Source organism: the organism of the source record quoted next, unplaced genomic scaffold (assembly GCF_019419815.1).
Source record: "Pyrus x bretschneideri cultivar Hongxiangsu unplaced genomic scaffold, Pyrus_bretschneideri_v1 Contig26, whole genome shotgun sequence".
NCBI lineage: Eukaryota > Viridiplantae > Streptophyta > Magnoliopsida > Rosales > Rosaceae > Pyrus > Pyrus x bretschneideri.
Window position 1 is genome coordinate 3,163,918 of NW_025999568.1, and position 20,746 is coordinate 3,184,663.

The following is a 20,746-nucleotide window of genomic DNA, read 5'->3' on the forward strand; positions in this document are numbered from 1 at the left end:
ACAAAGGCTCGACAACTTGTACTTCTGTTTATGAGTTTATCGTACATGAGTAGTTTTGGGAGATGTGATTTCAAGGTGCTTGTACGAAGTTGGGTACAAAGTTTTTTAAAATTGAGGAAAATTAATGAAAATGAGTTTTAACGATAAGAACAAAATAAAGGGTAAAGTAAATAGTACCACGATTAATTTTTTAATGTAAAAATATGGTTTTTCGTGAAAGTGAACAGTACCGAGAGTTTTTTCGTTAAAGTTCTGTTAAAATTGTTCATGGTAGATACGTGAGAAAATAGTAAATATGAATTTGACTCATGATCATCACTAAAGAATTAGTTTAGTTTTAACGTTATTTCAAGAACAGAAGTATTGAAGTCCAAATTGGAAGAATGTTAGAACTCTATTTAGGACATTAACTAATTATGATAAGGTTATTATAAGGTTGTTTAAATTAATTAGAGTCGTTATCCTTCAAAGAAGGACATTGAGGTTGGCATGCTAGAGTAGTCTACGATAGCTGGGATGTTGATTGATGTAGTTATTGAAAATGTGCCCATATGGGAATACTTTTAGACTCACTCTAGTGATGGACAAAGACTTTGGGTGGTTGGTATGTTGCAATAATAATATTACTTATTTATATATTTTTTTTTGGATCAACAACTATTATTATTACGTGGTTGGCATCTCCAAATCATAACATGCCAATGTGCATTGCTGCACATAAACTTAGTTGATAGTTACTTTTGTTTTCAAATAAACTAAAAGCTACTTTTTAAATTTTCAAAATTTGACTTTCAATTTTCACATATTTTTTGGAACGAAAAGCTAAAAGTTATTACCCGACAAGTTTGAGTTTTCCAAAAATGTAAACCAAACAAAATAATTATCTGAAAATTGTGATGAGAAAGATTTTACATGCTTTTGTAGCGGGCCAAACTTGACAACTCAATTAACGTGACGGGATCATTTTTCAAAAGGCCCAAACTCACACGGACATGGGATGGGAGCTCAAACTTTTGCTTGAGGAAAAGCATAAATGCTAGGTGTAGGTGGGAATAAACAGCCGGAAAATACTAGGAAGTTCGTGCGACACAACTATGCCTACGCCATAGCTAAAAAGGGGATAAAAAATAAATGTGAATTCATATTATTTGTAGGTAAAACACAGTAACACAAAACTTCTGACAGCAGAATTCGTGCTATACAACAATTCCCCCTGTTGAATTACATTCATGTTTTACTTACAAGCGCGGTTGGGTAATACCATTTCAGTTGTTGCTACCAAACTCTTAGACCAAAACAAAGTTTAGGAGACCCGGAACCCGCGAATACATCTTTGAACAGACAATTCCATTCCCATTTTTACCCATTGTGTATTGTATATACCATGAAGATCATGAATTGGTAGACGAGCACTATAACATACCGGCTAGGCTCCAACCGATGAACTCATTATCTGGATCTGTAGATATACGTGGCCATATATAGTTGCGTAACGTTAGAGACGGAAAATCATGAGTTTTTTAGGTGGAGAAAAATTGGACTTCAATGTGCAAAATATTACCTTGTTGACAAGCAAGTTCACTTGCTCTCTGTACATCTCCTTCAAGTCCACAATATCCGCACGAAGCTCCTCCAGCTACACATGCAGCCACTTTAAAATCAGGACTAGCCGTAGAGTCAATTTTCATGCTCCCCAAATTAAAAGTAGATAAACAGAATGATTGGAAAATGATAATTAAGGAATGGGAATAGGGAAATCTTCACTTTGGTGCAACTAGTCATACATCGTTAAGGAAAATGGTTCATGTGGACTGTTATCGAATATTTCAAATAATAAAAATTGAAAGGGGTTTCTCTCGACAAAGAAAATAGCATACAAACAAATACGATGGTAGATTAAATAAAGCCTCCATCTATCCAATCTAAACCTTTTTTTTTCTTTTCGTTCTCCAAGTTATACAGCACAAGTCTCGACTCAATTAAGTTTGTCAAAGGAGGCTACGTTAACTTCTCTGTTTAATAAAATGTTAGAGAGTAAAACAGAAGCAGCATAAGTAGGAATAGATTATAAGTGAACAGAAAAAACCGACTAGAGCTAAAATTTAGCACTCTCAGACTCACGCTGTCTCTCTTCTAGTTACCATCCAACCTATAAACATTGAAAACGAGAGAGAGAGAGAGAGAGAGAGAGAGAGAGAGAGAATGGCTATATAATATGATTATATATACACACACACATACATTAATCATATTACAGCACCACAGGAGACCAATAAACTGCTTCCCTATTCATTCTCCATGCCAATACAGTAACTTTGGAAGGCAGAGAGGTGTCCATTGAATATCACTGATCTACAGTTTTAGGGAAGCTAAATGATAATAATAACAGTTTATAAACTGAAAAAACTACATGTGAATTGGTTTTATGACACCAACTTTTTATGGCTTATGTATGACTCCTTATCTAAACATTAGGAATTCAGAGTTCTATCACCTAGGAGTTTTGGATCACTAAATCCACATCATAATTCAGGAAATTCAGCTGCTGCTATATTGGATAGAGCTAACACCTCAAGAAAGCTTATTAACCCGTCAATGCACACATTAGCTACATTTTCAAGTTTTAAAGGAATTTTAACGAGGGCTAAAGGCTGAGCATCAAAATTTATAGGTAAAAAAATTGAAACTTAATTGTACCTCCTCATCGCGTTCGCCCATTAGCTCCAATGCAGCAGAGTGCCGTCTCCTTAGTGCCTCTAGCTCTGCTCGCATACCAGGCAGCATGCCAGCCTCTGCCCGTAACTTTTCACACTGCAGCAACATAATCAATCTCAAGCTCAGTTACAAGCAAGAAACCTCCACACAATATTTATTACAGATTCAAACTCACCTGTTCTGTCATTTTGACTAACTCCTCAGCAAGAGAATCACGAATAGATTCCATGGATGCCTGAAGTAACATTGATGAAAAACGTATTAGACAAAAGCACAGTAATAAACATTTTCTAGGGAACTTAAGAGTCCATGCTAGTTCATTTGGTATTTTGTTTTTTTAAGGTGTAAAGCCTAAATTGATCTGGAATATTAGTTATAATAGCAAACAATACTATAAATGCGATGTAGTTTTCAGTGGCATTATTGTATATGAAGAGCTTGGAAATTAATACGCACCAAACGAGACATGTAAGATGCAAGTTCACCGTCCTTTTGACGAAGAGAAGCTTCAAAAGCACTAGGTGTCATACTCTTCATATAGTACGGACTCATAGTTGCCTCTCCAGCATTTCTCCTCTCAGAGAAACCATCGGATGAGTCCAAAGATGCTTGCAGAAAATAGCTTTCCTCCATGCTCCCCAGGCTGCTAGCACTTGAGAGTTTTCGGCTCAAGCTTCCTGTAAAACGTTACAAAATTATACCATAGCCAACAGACAATTGACAGATGTAACATAATTTACACAAACCAAAGCATCACACCATTCTCTAGAGCCGAATTGTGCCTTGTTATAGTAGTCTGTTCAGATACAGTAGCAGAGTGGACGCGAGCTGTCTTTTCCAACTCTAACTTAGCAGCTTTCTCCCTTTCTACCTCCTGTCAAAATCAAAAGCCTAAGTCAGGAAAGCTAATGATCACTAATATTGTATACTGAATAAGGAACTCAATTTTGTATGCTCATATAAGTTTTAGATCAACGGCTTTTGTCTATATAGCATGAATAACTTCTTTGCTGCATCTAATATGAAATACTAATCATAATTTGTAAACAAAAAGAAAATACTAATAGTAATAATAATAGACTACTTCTAACACTATCAGATAAAGTTCCTGTTTCTTACTGCCTTTTTATTTTAGTGGATTCTGTTTCTTACTTTAAAGAACAAAAGATTGTGACTGATGAAAGGAATCAATCAAACTGAAACAATGGGAGTTTGCATGTAACATGAAATACTAATCATAACTTAGTAACCGAAAAGAGAATAGTAATAACAATAGACTACGTCTAACGCTATCAGGAGAAGTTCCTGTTTCTTAATGCCTTTTTTTTTAATGGATGCTGTTTCTTACTGTCAAGATCAAAAGATTGCGACCTAGGAGAGGAATCCATCAAACCGAAACAATGAGAGTTCTGTAAACAATTTAAGCACATCCATTCAACAATTTCCTTTCAGTTGCCTTACTCCTCATTTAGAATTTAGATACATCCATCAACTCTTGCTATTACAAATATTAAAGGAGCAATTTCACTTAACAATCAGACATAAATATCAGAAGCAAGGCCACTTTCATAGAATTGACATAAAATATTTATCAATGAACCAAGAAGCATCACCTGCTGTAGCAGTTCCCTATGCATCAATGCATCTTGTAAATCTTGCTTATGTTTTCGCCTGAGTTCCCTAATTTCTTCTTCAAGCTGGTTTGCACGGCCTTCTTGAGTGTCAGCTTCCTCCTTTGCTGCAAGGTACTCCTGCCTATTTTCAGCTGCTCTTTGTCTCTCCTTTTCAACAGACTTACTTAACTGGGATTGCTCAGCTCTAAGACATGAAATCTGAGATATATTTCTGGTATAAGTTAATGAATTGATAACAAAAAACTGATAATCCTCAGTGATACAACCCAAAGAAATCCAACCTGAGCCTCAAGGACGTTAATTCTAGATAACGTTTGAGACAGGCGCTCATTAACAGATCGTTCTCTTTCCTCAGCAGCTGCAGCTTTGGCCTCTGCTTCCTGTAGAAGCACTAAAGATAAATGACATGCATATTTTAAATTCTAAATCATAACTTGTTAAGACATTCCACAAACCTGGAGTCGAGAGTTAAGAGACCTCTCAACAGCTGCCCAAGCTTCTGCCCTTCTTGAATTTGTTTCCTGTTACCAAGGAAACAAACAAGAGTCAAGACTGTAATCAAACTCCATTATCCTGACTCAAGCAAATTAAAGACCAGCATCCAAAGTGCATTAAAATCCTCAGAAGATGTCCCAAAGAAGCATTCAACTCTTCCTTCACCTGCATAGCTTCAATCTGCCTAAGAAGAGGCCTGGTAGATTCTGGTACTTGGGTAATCAACTCCTCACATCGGCGCTCACTTGCCTACAAAAAAAAAAAAAAAAAAAACAGAAATCAAATAAATTGCAATATATTTGCAACACTTGGAGCTAAAAAATTATATAAGAAGAAAAGTGAATGACACTCAAAGGAAGCTTTACGTACTTGATAACGTTTCTGAAGATCCTCAATGTCACGGAGAAGCATGTCTTCTCTAAATACTGCCTGAAAATATATGTACACATAACTTAAGCAACGAATTTCGGTAGGTCATCTTAAACCAACAATGACAATAGACAAATCAAAAACCTGCTGCTCCTTTCTAGTTAGAGTCTGCCGCAATTCTTCAAGTGCCTGAACTAGCAAGGCCTCACGTTCCTCAGCCTCCTTTAGACGCCTCTCTAGTTCCGATCTGGCTTCATCGTTGGCACGTGCCTCGGCCAAAGCTTCTGCCTCCTTGGCAGCAGCCAAAGCATTAGTATAATACTCCTTCTGTGATGCGAGTTCCATTTGGTGCTTTTCAATGGTCTCCTGCAGCAACTTTTCTGTAGCCATCTTGTCCCTCTTAATGCTCTCTACTTTGTTCTCTTCAACCTGAAGGAAGAACCACATACATATTACTAATGACAGCCATTTTCACCAAAGAATGAAAACCAATTCACTAGATGCAAACTCATTATCCATATGTCTAATACCATATAAACATAAGAGTTAAAAAAATAACGTTCCTTTGTAAATAGTTGATTGTTTCAACCTTGCAGCTTTGAAAGAAAAACAAGGGCTGACCAATTTAAGTGTCATAGCATAGCATCAATGAAATTTCAAACTTTATGATGACTGAAAGAGAACCACAATTAAAGGGCTGACCAATTTAAGTGTCATAGCATAGCATCAATTAAATCAGAGAACCACAATTTTAAGGATGCTAACTTGAATTACCTGAAGTTTAGTACTCAGCCCTTTCTTCTCTTCTTCAAACTCTCTGATCTAGTATTCAGTAGAAAAAGATAAGAATAGCTAGAAACGAAGGATAAAAGAATGACCAATCAGACAATAAGTAGACATGCTGTCATACCTGAGCCCTTAATTTCCTGATTTGAGCTTCTTGAGCAGCCTGCTTTTTTGATAGCTCTTCACCTGGTACGTAAGAATGCATATATGAAAGAATTTCATAAAGATTGAAATATAAAATCTAGTCAGAAGTCTTCTGGTTTAGCAGATAACACACAATATCAGGAATTACACATATAATATGTCGAACATATATGATGCAAAGATTCACACACACACACACACACACACACACACACATATATATATATATATAAAGAGAGAGAGAGAGAGAAAGAGAGAGAAATGTTCTTAAAGACTCCAGAAAAGGTCAGTTCGGTAAAAATTCTTAATGCTCCAAGGACAAATTAATTTTAGCCTTTCAATCAGTGTTGCAATGATTCACAATCTTTCCAACCCAAGCCTACTTAATGTCTGATTTGTCATTTGCTCTTTGTCTACATTTTATGCAATCATTTCCTACCCTACCCTAAAGCGAACTGGCCCCCCTCATCCTTCACAACTTTGTTATTTGCTTACTCCACCAACATAGAATGGAGCCATATTTAACTAAGAATAGAAAAATGACTGAGAGCTGTACTTCACCAAACTGACTTGAGGCAATATCATGAAAGCAACTGTAAACCGCTGTATTATGATACCTACCCTAAACTAAAGCCAAGTCGCCCTTCACATCCTTACAACTTTGTAATTTGTTTGTTCTACTGACACGGATCAAGTCATCCATGGAGCAATATCTAACTAAGAAAAGAAAAATTATTGAAAACTGTACTTTACCAATCTTACTCAAGAAATATCATGAAAGCAACTGTAAATCATTGGAAAAACTCAAAATTTTCATAATAACCAATGCAGCAACCTTAACCAAATCACTTTGACCAAGCATACGAACCAGAGTATTATCAGTTCCCCAGAATACTTAACAATTATTTTTTCTTTGACAAAGACCACCATAAATTTCCATCTTGTACAAGAAAACTTAACAGACTGCTACAAGTTGTTGACAAAACTAACAAGGAAACATTTACCTAAACATAAACAAAATAGCTTCATATATATTAAACAAAAAATAAATATTTCCAATACATTTTTGTCAAGAAATATATATATAACATGTAGTCAAATGAACCAAATATGGAGGGAAAATAATATCTATACCTTCAGCCATAACTTGATTAATTATTTCATCCTTTTCCTTCAGAAGAGCAGCAGCGTCACTTTTCTTATTCTGTTCCCGCCGAAGCGTGTCCCTTTCCTTAGTAAGAGCATAAACCTGCAATCATACAATGGAGAAAAAAAGGATCAATCCAAAATTTTAAACAAACAATACAAAAGCCAAGTTAGCACATCATCAAAAACATGAGCACAGTTAACTCTTAGATCAATCCCGGGACAACTATAAACAAGAACTTATGAGAAGACTTACCTTCCTTTCAAGTGTTGCAACCCTTTGATGATATTCCTCTCGCAGAGACTCAACTTCTGCATCACTGGATTTTCTCTGTTCAATTACTTTCACCAGTTAAAATGTGAAAAACTATAACAAGTACTTTATTATAATTGTTGCAAGGCTGATAAAGCAATTCAAGGGGGGAAATAATAAATTGATCATGACAAGGTGAACCAGTCAGCCATGGTTGGTTTCAAGAAAGACCAGAAGTTTGTCCAAACATCAAACATATAAATAAGGACAACCATGAGATTGTATGTAAAAACTGGTAAGTTATAAATCCATAACATGATAATTACGCTGAAAATGATAAAGCATCATGAATGCCTCCCAATACACAAAATGAACAATCAAAATAAATATATGCGTTTAAGTTTCATTTACATAAAAATAAATACACCATAATTGAACGAATAATGCATTTAATTTTAAAATAATAAATCAACATAAGCAATGATAAGAAGAATTAGCATAATGTGGCTGATACAATTTCGCCCATCATTTTTCAATAAATGCTTCAGTGACAAGCCACGGGGGCAACTGCCTCTTTGTGGGAATTTCCCTAATTGCCCACAGTTGCAGCCAAACTAAATGTGAAGAGAAGGGTATATATGGAAGATGGTAGCGAATACAAGTGCATTATACACCAAGTCTGAACAAATCAAAGCAAAAGCATACATGAACAGTAATTATCAAATCTACCCAATCGTAAAGATTAAAAACGTACAAATACTTATACCTTCAAATCCTCAATTGCAGCTTTTAATTGCTCATTTTCGTTCATAAACTTTGCAATCTCATCAGCTTTTGCCTGGAAAAGGAATAAAATAGAGATGTCATAACAGAAGACAAATAATGAAATGAACATGAACAATGAAACATAAATGCACGCCAAGAGAACCACAGAGGATAGACAACATTAGAGATTTTACTATTGTTTTTCATATTTTAGGTACTTTATCTAGTTCCCATATACAGAATTAGGTAATGTTTATTTTTGCCTAAAGCAACACAGACACGTAGCTAAAACTACGAGGTGTTCATGTTAACTATCCAACTTTCATAAACATGTATAAATATATAGGGTTTGGATCTGGGGACACATGCTTTTGACACACATTTGACACATGCTTTTGACACACATTTTGTAGAGCCCACTTTTTAATGAGTCTCAATGATCGAACCGTCTATATTTTAGTACATCATAGATCATCCTTGCAAAAAATTAGACAAATCCAAAACCATTAAGACATTCCTTTGTAGTGAAGAAATGAAAGAAAACAGTTCAATAAAGAAACACTAAATTTAATCCAATGGTTATATGGTTCGGACTTGAGTATTTTTGGTACATATGATCTTAGAGGGAAGATCTAAAAGATAGACGGTTCGGATCGTTGAAATACATTACGAAATGGGCCCCACAAAAACGTGTGTCAATAGCATGTGTCCCGGGATCCTAACCAATATATACATATATAGAGTAGTTCTATCCACACACCCCTTTTTACCTTCCACACAGCCCACTCAATTTCCAGTCATCTTGAATGAATTAAAGAGGATCAAATGACAGAAATTAACAGGGGGCGATTGGACAGTAAAAAGGGCTATGTGGATGGCACCACCCTATATGTGTGTGCGCGTATCAACACTATACGACACTACTAAATTTAAATAGATTCAGTCAAGAAGTTCAGTAGCAGCGTCTGAAGTGTCTATCCACTAAAATGACAGCAACAATAAACAAATGGTTAAAGTATTAAAAGCTCTCAAATAAGATGCTACCTATTCGTTTCATTGTGTACCTGAGCTTGTCTTGCAGCACCTTGCAATGCAGCTTCCATCATTTTCATCTCCACCTTTAACTTCTCCAATTCAATCAAAGCCTCTGATGAGTCAGATGCATTTTCTCCTGAGCTCAAATGCTGCTCTTTAACGTCGGCTTCATTCTCATCAGTTCGTTGATCAACTTCAGGTTCCTGAACAACAGCATCATGCTCTTTCAAAGCCAATTCAGAAAAGGTATGCGAAGCATCATCAGAAGGATGCACACTGGATAGTTGATTAGTAGATAATCTACCAACGGTATGAATCTCAACGGAGGGCTCATCCAAACCTCCAGGCTGACTATCAGTCGATGGCTCAGCTTTGACTGGAGAAATCATATCAACATTCTCTTCAACCTGTGTCATACGTCCATCCTTCTCTACTTGTGGTTTATGTTCATCCAAATTCTCATGCACATCGACTATATAATGTTCCTCACCCAGCATAGCAGTACTACCTTCCTCAACTTGATCTACATTAACAAATCCTGACTTTTCCTGCAATGATTCTGAATTTTCTGGGGGTCCTGCTACAGAAATCTTGTTGTCTTCTTGAGAATAAACAGAATCTGATGGGCCAGCATTCTTAACAGTGGATTCAGGTTGTTCAACCAGCACTGAAGGTGACTCGGATTTAGATCTTTCAGACTCTGCTATTACAGTCTTTGTTTCCCCCACAACCGCAGCAGGGTTATCATCTTTTTCTTCCTTTACAACTTCATTTTCCTCCTTAGCAGCCATCTGTTCAGTTGTAGATTGTTGCAAAGTTTCAGCCTTGACCCCTTCTTTATCCTCAACCGTAGACGTTAGCTGTAGAGATTCAGTTTCCCCAGGTGATATGTCAACCTTAGGTGGAGAATCAGAAGACTCGGCTTTCTCTGATGATTCAACATTACTTTCCTCATTTTGTTGCCCCATAAAGGACATAATCCTCTCACTAGATGAAGGCCATAATCCTGAAGCTGTCGTACATATAGAGAGGACATCTCGTTTTCAATTTCCATCCAAAACAGAGACTCGGAGAACATAAATAACTACCGAATAATTCTTATTATTTAAAATCTCTTTTAGCCACTTATAGCGTACACGACTTCCAACCAAAAACAAAACCCATCTCCTAGAAACACAATGCAATTAAATAGACTGAGAGAAATCATAATTTACTACCAACCGAATATGCAATCTATATAAGCTCTAAACGGTCTTTATTTTCCTTTTGGATTGGTTGAGCAATGCAGTTTTAAGTTGCTCAACACGAACCACGACACCATTTTACTTAGCGAAACATAGAATGTAGTGCATATTTCAACCCGATAAGCAATACCATACTTCTCATGTAATAGAATACAAAAATAATAATAATAATAATAATAAATGAAGTGATACAAATATGAACAATGTGTGAGGTTGAGAACCACCTTCATGGCTGGATTTGGCTTTCTCTCTTTCTTCGAATCCGAGGGCACTATCGAAATTCTTCTCGATGTTCTTCACGCTCTCCTGGAGCTTATTCACGGCCCCGGCGAGATCGGGAAAGTTCCCCAAAGAGACTTTCCCACTGAACCACGCCATTCTGTAAACAAAAACAAACCGAATCAGATTAAATTCACATTCAATTTCCAAAAACCAAACAAACAAAAGCCCATCGGAATTGGAATAAAACATAAAAATTGATCAGGATCCGATTCGAAACGGGTGGAATCGGAGAGGAACGGAAGAGAAAGGAACCTGGTTGTGGGGATAAATTAATGCCGGCGGATTTGGGGATCAAATCATGGTGGTATGCTTAGTTGAGCTGAAGGAAGAAGCTTCTCTGTGATTCGGGTTTAGTTTCAGGACCAATAAAATGAAAGAGAGAGAGAGAGAGAGAGAGAGAGAGAGACGGTTGATCCGAATTATGATTGCTCCTGAAAAACTAGAAAATTTCGAAGTACTGAGTTCCATGACAAGATGCACGGCGCCGTTTCGACCCGACATATAACTAAATTGTGAAAAGAATTTTCTTTGAAGGGAAAAAAAAAAAAACTTTTTTAAGACAAAATTGTAGCATTAATCTCTTAATTTTAACTTAATTAGAGCAATGACCACTTAACTAAAAATTCATGACTGTTGGTCTCTTAACTCATCAAAACGTGTAGATATGGTCATTTTTGTACTCCGTCAGAATTCTATCAAAATAACTCATGTTGAAATGACCATTGCTACAATTGGATTAAAGTTGAAGGATCATTGCTCCAATTGGGTTAAAGTTAAAGGAGCATTGCTCCAATTGGTTTTCATTTGGTTTTCCATATTTGCCCCTTGATTTAGCCTTATGTGCGTGACATGTGACTATTTTGACGGAAGTTATAAAGGAATTGACAAAAAGGACCATAGCTGCACATTTTGATGGGTTAAGAGATCAATAGTCATAAATTTTTAGTTGAATGATCATTACTCCAATTGAGTTAAAGTTGAGGGACGATTGGTAAAATTTCCTCATTTTTTTAATACTAGAAAATAACTTTCATATTATAAATAGTTAAAAGAGAGAAAATTTGTTAGAGATCGAAGTAGAGTAGGATCAATGTATCATTTTGTCTTGTTCTTTTTATTTGTGTTAAATAAATAAAATGAATACAAAAGAAAAAAAAGTGAGAAATGAATACAGAATACATAAGGCATGGTGGTAAAAGATCTTCATTGTGGTGGCGAGGGATCACAAATTATGGAAAACATTTTGCTTCAAAGGAAATGGAAACTGGTTAAGGTAAGAACTTTGTGCTTATTGAGTGTTATAAATAGGCAAAAGAAAGAAACTTTGCTATTATTATTCTATATATATTGTGTTTGCTTTACCTATGAACTTGTGGTTCACATAATTCAAGCTTGAAGTTTTGAATAAGTTCCATAAAAGTCTGAAGTTTTTTTAAAACACTACATGTATGAAACCCAAAGTTTTTCATGAAAATTTAAGCCAAAACATGTCTAATAGAACCTGAATGTTCTCACCATGTGTATGGATTACTTTTTCTCCATAATACTAACCACAATCTTGTTCCCTACATATCAAATCTGGACAAGCTCAATTTTACCGATTTGGAAGTCTATGAAAGAAACTACCTCAAGTGGGTCTAAGATGTGAAGTTCCGTCTCACCGGAAAGAGTCTTAGGGCTACCATTGAAGCAAAGACAGCTATTCTGGCGGACGAAGCTGATAAAGCAACCTCTATGATTTTATACGAAGGCATATGCAAAATGCACTGCATACCAAGTAACTTGCTGAAGAGGACCCGCAAGTTTTATGGCTTGCTCTAGAAGAGCGTTTTGATCATCAAAGAAATGTCTTCTTGCCTAAAACAGGACGCAATTGGCAACATTTACGCTTCCAGGATTTTAAGTTTGTGAAAGAATATAGTTTTGAAGTTTGTCAAATCTAATCACTACTCAAGTTCTACTAAGAGGACTTGACCTAACATGACCTCCTTGGGAAGACCTATTCAACCTCTAGAGCAACAATATAGGTACAAAAGTTTACAAAATTCTCGGATTTGACCTCTATTTTTGCTACTTGCTGAAAAGCACGACTAACTGTAGATGAAAAATCATGAAGCTAGATGCAACAGCTTGTCCGTGTGTTCCTGAAGCACATGCTAACACAAATTTAAGGCTCAAACCAACGTTGTAGATGTGGCAGGCACAACCAGGGTTCCAACCTTAAGTTGAAGGCCCAAGGTTAACAAAGTTATGGCTCATCCAAGAGAGGAAGCACATCCTCGAAGAGCAACAATCTCTCTCTTAAGACCTCAAACTTCAAGAATAAAAACTAAGCACTTGCCACTATGGAAGCGGGTATGTGTTACCAATGTGGTTCAAAGAACCATTGGTCCCGTGTTTGCCAAGATTCCACTAGAGTTGTAGCTAGGTATCATTCACGTCGCGAAAAGCTTGAGATCAATTTTGCCCAAGTAGAGAATCCAAAATATACTAAGATGGATCTTTCTGACTTCAGGAGGCATATGCTCCAATGGAAGATTAGATTCTTAGATATGGGCCTATATGTTAGCAGAATTTACCATGTTGGCCGAATTTCCCTATATGACCGGACCCCTTTTATTTTATTGGTAGAACAATTTTATTTATTTGGATTATTTGTGTGGTGTTTGTTTTAAACTTTTAGATATTAATTTATGAATTATTTGTGAGGCTCTTTACATACCCCGTTCTGGAAGAATGATGTTAAGCTTTAAAGACATTCAGGATAATAATTATCACGTTGAAACCTCTAAAAAAATGAAGTTGAATTCCTTTGCATAACTTTCTATGAATATGGCTAGAAGTATATTCTAGAAAAGATGGAGCATCTTCTAAATGGCTTGTACATAACCATCGACTCCACTGAAAGACACCATGTGGCTGGCTCTGCATCGAGGCTTACATGGAAAACTTTGATTGCCATGATCATTTGGGACACTTTGGATGTGTTATGACGCACCGTATCCTAAAAGCTTCACATAAGCATCCTTAACCTGAAGTTTAGGCAACATTCAGTGTAACTTTTACATGCAAAGCCTGTTTGTTGGGTAAGCTTATTACGCACCCATCTCCAGACAATATCCTAATGGATTGTCTAACCTTTCTTCAAAGGATTAAGGGAGACATTTGTGGATCCATTCAACCATTATAGGGACCATTTAGATACTTTATCATATTGGTTAATTCTTATACACGTTGGTCACAGGTGTACCTTTTGTCAACCTGGAATGTGGTATTCTCCAAATTCTTAGATCAAATTATTAAGAAAAAGGCTCACTACCCTGATTATCTGATACATAAATCTATATGAAAGTTCCTGAAGACATACATTTAATGTATCAAATAATTTTAGACCACAGATCACCCTCTTAATTAGATTAAGGTGTTCATTCTACAAAATGAAGCAATTTGGGCAGATGTGGTATAACCATCTGAAAGAGTATTTTATTACTCAAGGATATGTAAATAATGAATTATGTCTGTGTGTGTTTACTTAGAAGTCATATTCCAGATTTACAACTGTGGCAGTTTATGTTGATGACATAAATTTCTTTGGGACTTCTAAGGAGCTTAAGAAAACTATTGCATACCTAAATTCAGAATTTAGATGAAAGATATTGGGAAAACTCAATATTGTCTCGATCTAGTGATTGAGCATTGTTCATATGATAATTTAGTGCATCAATCAAACTACACCCAGAAGGTGTTATGATACTTTAATAAGGATAAAGTGAAGCCTTCGAGTACTCATGTGGTCATCTAAACACTAGATGCAAACGAGATAATTTCCATCCTAATGACGATGAAGAAGAGGTTTTAAAGCTTGAAGTTCCATACCTTAGTGCAATTGGCACTTTATTGTACTTAGCTCAATGTATTAGACCAAATATCTCATTCGATGTTAATCTTTTAGCAAGATATAGCAACTTGCCTACACACATGCATTGAATTGGTGTTAAAGGCATCTTTCGTTACTTCAAGGGTACCTCGGATTTGGGTTTATTCTATCCCTATGCATCTTAGAATATATCACACCATCTTGGTATTCCAAATGATGCTTGTCTTGTTGATTATATTGACGCAGGTTACTTATCTGACTCGCACAATGGTCATTCTCAAATGGGTTACGTCTTTGCCGTAAAAAAGACATCGCAATATCTTAGAGTTTGCCATAAAAAAAACATCACCAAGTCAATGCCGAAGTCTACTTTCTAGAAGTTTGTTCGAAAAATTGGTATGTGTAAACATTCTAATTTGCAACATTGTTAGTTCTCTTTGAAGTTATGTCAAAGTCAGGGGAATATCCTAAAGTGTACTTACTTGACCAATGTACTTTTTTCCCTACGATTGGAAGCATTTTTATTTTGGTTTTTGGCTACCTAACTAGGTTTAATGAGGCACTTATCTTTGGATGGTCAAACCCTCGTATACATCTTAATAGACATTTAATATTGACTTTGCATTGCATTAACTCACCTTTTTCCTTGGACTTTGGGTATTTGTCCCATCTTCGGTTTTACCATAGCCATGTTTTGTGAGACTATTTCAATATGCATGTTCCTTGTTTAAGACTAATATGTTATTTTATCAGTGTTGATAAGACAACTTCATCGGTTATCTTTGCAATATCTGATGTGATATCTACTTGAGTATTTTCATACTCAAGGAGAAGTGTTGTAATTAATATTTATTACATATATGCTTGTGTAAATCATATGTAGATTAGGTTTAGGATTACTCTTTATTCTAGTGATTCTTTTTTATTAGACTTTGTACTATTTAGAGAGCAAATTTCTCTCCTTATGGTTTACTATAAGTAAAGGCACTGGTATAGGAGAACTTACATCCTACAATTTCCCTACGCCTTATTCTCTTCACTCTCTCTCTTGCTGCACTATTTCTTTCCCTTTTTAATTTTTTTTTTATTTTTATAAAGTTGTCCATAACACCAAAATAGTTTTGGATACATTATCCTATATCTAATTTTGTATCCATAAGTTTAGCAAAATCAATTTTATGGTACAAATTATATTATAAATGAAGAAACTTGAAATAGGTCCAATTTAGGATTAGTCCAATTTTTAGTTACTTTTGGCTTAGCTCGAATGATTAGGATTCCAGGTCAGCACTTTTTTTTATTAGGTTGGTTTTTTTGCATTGTTACTACTATTTTACCCTCCTATAACTTTTGCACGTTCTTCATATATTTTTCACATTTTAGAGTTTTAGCATAATTCAAATTCATTGTTTAGTAGTTTTGTTCATCTTCCTATCTGATTTCTTGATAATAATTTTTTAATTTGAATTTGTTATCAATCTATTTTTAAGGAGAGTTTTAATCACTTTTGACTTTCTATGCAGATTAGGTCTATCCATGCAGATTTCTTTAGAAGACCCTATTATTCAAGTTCAATATATGATAATGTTTTTCCTTTCTGTTTTGACCATTCCCAACCTTCTCCCTCCATCTTAAAGAGTACATAAATCACCTATCTTCTTTCTCATATTATTTTCTTAGGTAGAAGGAAAATGAAAATTGTTTGGATTTTGCTCGAGATACAAGCATCATATTGTGGGTCATCGAAGCACTAAAACACATTAAATTGGATGCAATTACTTTTCAAGTCAGGTACCTTATGTTTCATCTCTCTTTTATTGTTTGTTGTGCAATTTTCCACATGAATTCTTTATCTTAATCCCTTTCTATCATCTCTCTCATAGATATGCTTCCTTCTCTTTTATTTTCAAAAAAACATATATGATTCCTTCTCTTTTATCTACAAAAAAACCTAGTGCACGGAAGCTGAAATCGGGTATTAGGCAGAATCTTCTGCAAATAAAAATTTAACTTTGCACACTAGACTAGTCAAATGAGCTAGTCAACTAGTTACAAGTTAGTCAATGATAAAAAGTGCAGTTGCAAAACCTAACTGGCTAATATGTTCAACTAATCAGAGCTTGCCCATATTAATTTCACGATAATAATCCATATGCTTGAATACATTTACATATCAGTTCATTATGCAAACAGCAATGACAAATCAATTATAAATTAAAGCATGATGGATTGACTAGTCAATCTCACCAATCAACTAAGTACATATTTGTATCTATTAAACAAACGCAAATCTACGAATCAAACTTAGTTCACTACAAGTTATCCTAGTTAACAACAATTCAGTTCATTGCTCATAATATGTAGTGTAAACTTTGAAATCAACTGTATTGACTAGTCAAACGTGTCAATTGAGTACAGATTGTTAGGTGCCCACAAGCATATAAACCAATCAAACTAATAAAGCTAAAACAAGACAGTTGAACTCCAGTTATGTTTTAGCATTGATTCTTGAGTTATGTTTACTTGGTTAACACGTGTCAATATTAGCAAACTCTACAAGGTTTATCTCCAACAATGGTTATCTGGTCATAAAGAATGCTATATATAGTATTGAACATAAGGAAGTTTTTTGCCAGAAAAATCCACATCTGGGTTAAAAAACCAGAGACTCTCCACCGAGTTCAATTCGCTAGTATAATCAAGGTTCATACAAAGACCACACAAGCTCAATTCTTAGATCCCTACCTACGGAGCAACTTTACCTTTGTGCAACATTGCCATACACGAGATGGATTCCTTCAGTCTTCACGAAGTGGTAGCTCCTCCCAAGCTATTCACCTTATGGCACCAAAATAGTGTTGTCTCCAATCTTCACAAGATGGCAGCTCATCTTGAACTCTTCACCTTGTGGCACCGAGACCAACACACAAACTATGCATATGATGATATGACAATGATATACAAATCTAGATTTGATGTCTAGTCAGTTTCACCAATGAAACACTTGAAAGATGAAACTAATGAGAATCCAAAACAGGTCAGTTCACAAATTTGAAACTTGGAAAAAAAACTTGACCTGAAACAGAAATCAAAATCACAAAAACAATGCCACCATATGCAATGATGTGGGTTTTTAGTGCATGAGTATGATTTTGTGGCTATGATTATCAAGTAAAAACACAAGAGGCAGCTCAAAGCTAAAAATCAACTTTTTCTAAAATGTAAAACTCATAGCCAAAACAAATGAGCATTAAAACAAATTTAAGCAAGCAAACTTAAAGATAGGTTTAGAAATATTCAGTGAAGAACATCACCCATAAAATATGTTTGATACTACTAGGAGATATGAGATGGAGATGAAAATAAAACTCTCAAAAACTTTTCCAATCTCAAACCCCAACAACAAATGAACCCTAGAATGATTTTTATAAAGATGGATGAATTTCAGACAAAGAGAGGGGATGAAAAGCCATGTGTCATGTGTAAAATCAATCTGGAAAGATCTAGGGCTAAAAATCCATTTTCGGGAAAGTGTTAGATAGCCCATGTGAGTTATCTTAATCTGTGTGCCTAGACAGCTGGATAACAGACGAAACTAGTGCTTAATACCCGCGCGTTGTTGCGGGTTTGAAGTTAAGATAAGATGTTAAAAATGAAAAAAATTCGGTTACAAAATAGGAACAATGATAACAATAATGAATATGCAAAAGCGTTAACTGGAAAAGTTAAATTTTGATAATATAAAGATACAAATTATAGTTATCCATTATATTCTAGCAATTGTATGTATTTCTAGACCAAGAAGATTACATTAAGTTACAAAAAATAGAAATTCCTAGTATAAAGATACAAAAAACATTACAATAATTGAATTTCTTCTAATAACCCCATCTAATATACTGTGTTCTAGCTTTTGCATACAAAAAATGAGGAGATGCAAATAATATTGTTGAGTTTGGGCAAAAAAAGATATGTAGAGGTTTTTAAACATGTTAAACATGATTTAATATAGATAAATAAAACACGATAAACATTCTTGATCAGAGTAGTGAAAGGTGTCTTCAGCCCTTGTTGTCATTGATAAAGCAACCTGAACAAAGAGGAATATAATAGAACATATTTAGATAGGATTTAGTATCACATTTAAATGGTAATAGAGGAAAAGATAAAACAACTTGAAAGCATACTAACCTAATCATTGTTTCTAGTGCTGGTTGTGTAGCTTTGCAAAAAGCAGAGCAAAACCAAAAAATAAAATAACCAAAGGCAAGGTGGAAGACAGCGGGGCTTCTCACAATTTTTAATATTTGGTTTCCATGCATTCAAAAATTTTTATAATTTTTTATTGTGTTATGTGCCACAAACCTGGATTAACTCATATTTTTAAATATTTGTTGTCAGTTTTTTTTATTATTATTTTATCTTTCTTTGTGCCCACACTCTGCATTCAAATGTTTTTATAATATTTTATTATGCTTTGTGCCACAAACTGTGTTCCATGCCACCTATTGCAGGAGACTAGGCGTGGAAGACAAAAAGCCGAGCAAAATAAAAAAAATAAAACAATCAAAAGGCAAAGCAATGGGGACAGGTGGGTTTCTCACAAATTTTAATAATTATTTTGTCCATGCATTCAATGTTCTTATAATTTTTTATTGTGTTGTGAGCTACAAACCATGTGGCTTGATTTAAGTCATATTTTTTAAATAATTTTTTGTCAGTTTTTTAATTAATTATTATATCATTCTTTATGCCACAACTCAACGATCATAGACATGCAACCTGGGAAGACAAAGGATGATCAACACGTGGCAATTATGGGCAATATAAGTATTTTATTGTGTGAAGCAGGCAACAAAATGGTAATGGATAGAAAAATTCAGGGGCATTTCCGCCCTTTCACTATTGTTGAACAGTGCTAAAACTCAACTGAGTTTTAGTATATATAATTTATGACTAAACAACTGCACTAAACAAAAAGAATGTAGAAAAATAAGCTTGATATGCAAATACAAATCTATGATTCAAACCTTTTGTGTTGTATAAGGCTGGTGCTTTAACATGTTCAATCCCAATAGAAATCTCATATTAGCATTGTATTCTAACCCTAAATTATGAGCATGTGAGGTAACATTTACAATTTTTTACAAGGGAAGCCAAACATTAAACCTAGTACTTAACATAAGGTATTTGTATCTTATGCCTCTTTCAAAATTGTTTTCTCTTTTAATTTCAGTAACCATAAATTCATGACTCAGAGAGTTTATTTCTTTTTCAACCTATTATATTTAATGTTATTTCCTATGTTTTATATTGTTTAGTTATGGAACGAGCTATCATTGCAAAATGCACTTTTGAAAGCAAGAACCTATTAATTCCAGTATTTAACCATACTAAGTACACAGACATTGCTGAACAAATTTGCTCCCAATTTGGGGGATTAAGTCCTAAAGTCATGGTGTTGATGTACTTTCTAGGACAACTGCAATCTTGTTTGCTGCAACCTGACATGGATGTGAGTGTAATGAAATTTTCATGTTGTGTTGAAAACATAGCATTTATTGTTGTAAGTGTTTCCATGGCTGAACAAGTTGAACAACTTGGTCCCATTTCTAAGTTCCCCATGATAAATAGATTTTTACCTATGAAGGCATAAAACCCTCAGATGATTGTGCATATTTAGGTAAGTTTGCCACTCCTCATGGGAAGGCATATTTGTCCCATGAGTGGAGAAACTACATTAGTCATGTTGGTAAAGAATTTCCAAGTGGTGTCAGTGAGTTCAAACAAAGATTGATGAAGTATGTAGTTGAAGGGTTTCAAGTATGTTTATGAAAAAAAAAAAAAAAAACATAGTGAGCATGTTACTACTGATGCTTCAATAAAGATAATGGGAAATATTACATTTTATCATCAAGTCATCAACAAATAGGCATAATAAAGATGAAATTGAAACTTACATGTTAGGAAAATGTTGTGAGCATGATCTGCTTGCTTTCAA

The 20,746-nt window shown here is 34.9% G+C and overlaps 1 protein-coding gene across 1 annotated transcript; it reads right to left on the reverse strand.

The window, feature by feature from the left end:
- Nucleotides 1-1,121: 1,121 nt before the first annotated feature.
- On the reverse strand, nucleotides 1,122-11,320 carry LOC103944851 (golgin candidate 5). Its single transcript, XM_009355325.3, has 20 exons — nucleotides 11,121-11,320; nucleotides 10,811-10,965; nucleotides 9,372-10,354; nucleotides 8,309-8,380; nucleotides 7,546-7,620; nucleotides 7,278-7,392; nucleotides 6,124-6,185; nucleotides 5,988-6,035; nucleotides 5,358-5,642; nucleotides 5,214-5,273; nucleotides 5,010-5,093; nucleotides 4,805-4,870; nucleotides 4,631-4,729; nucleotides 4,329-4,547; nucleotides 3,475-3,589; nucleotides 3,172-3,392; nucleotides 2,891-2,950; nucleotides 2,698-2,811; nucleotides 1,562-1,636; nucleotides 1,122-1,459 (listed from the first exon to the last, which is right to left on the reverse strand). The coding sequence occupies exons 2-20, from the start codon at nucleotides 10,962-10,964 to the stop codon at nucleotides 1,427-1,429; spliced, it is 2,940 nt and encodes a 979-aa protein (XP_009353600.2). The 5' UTR covers nucleotide 10,965; nucleotides 11,121-11,320; the 3' UTR covers nucleotides 1,122-1,426.
- Nucleotides 11,321-20,746: the final 9,426 nt, after the last annotated feature.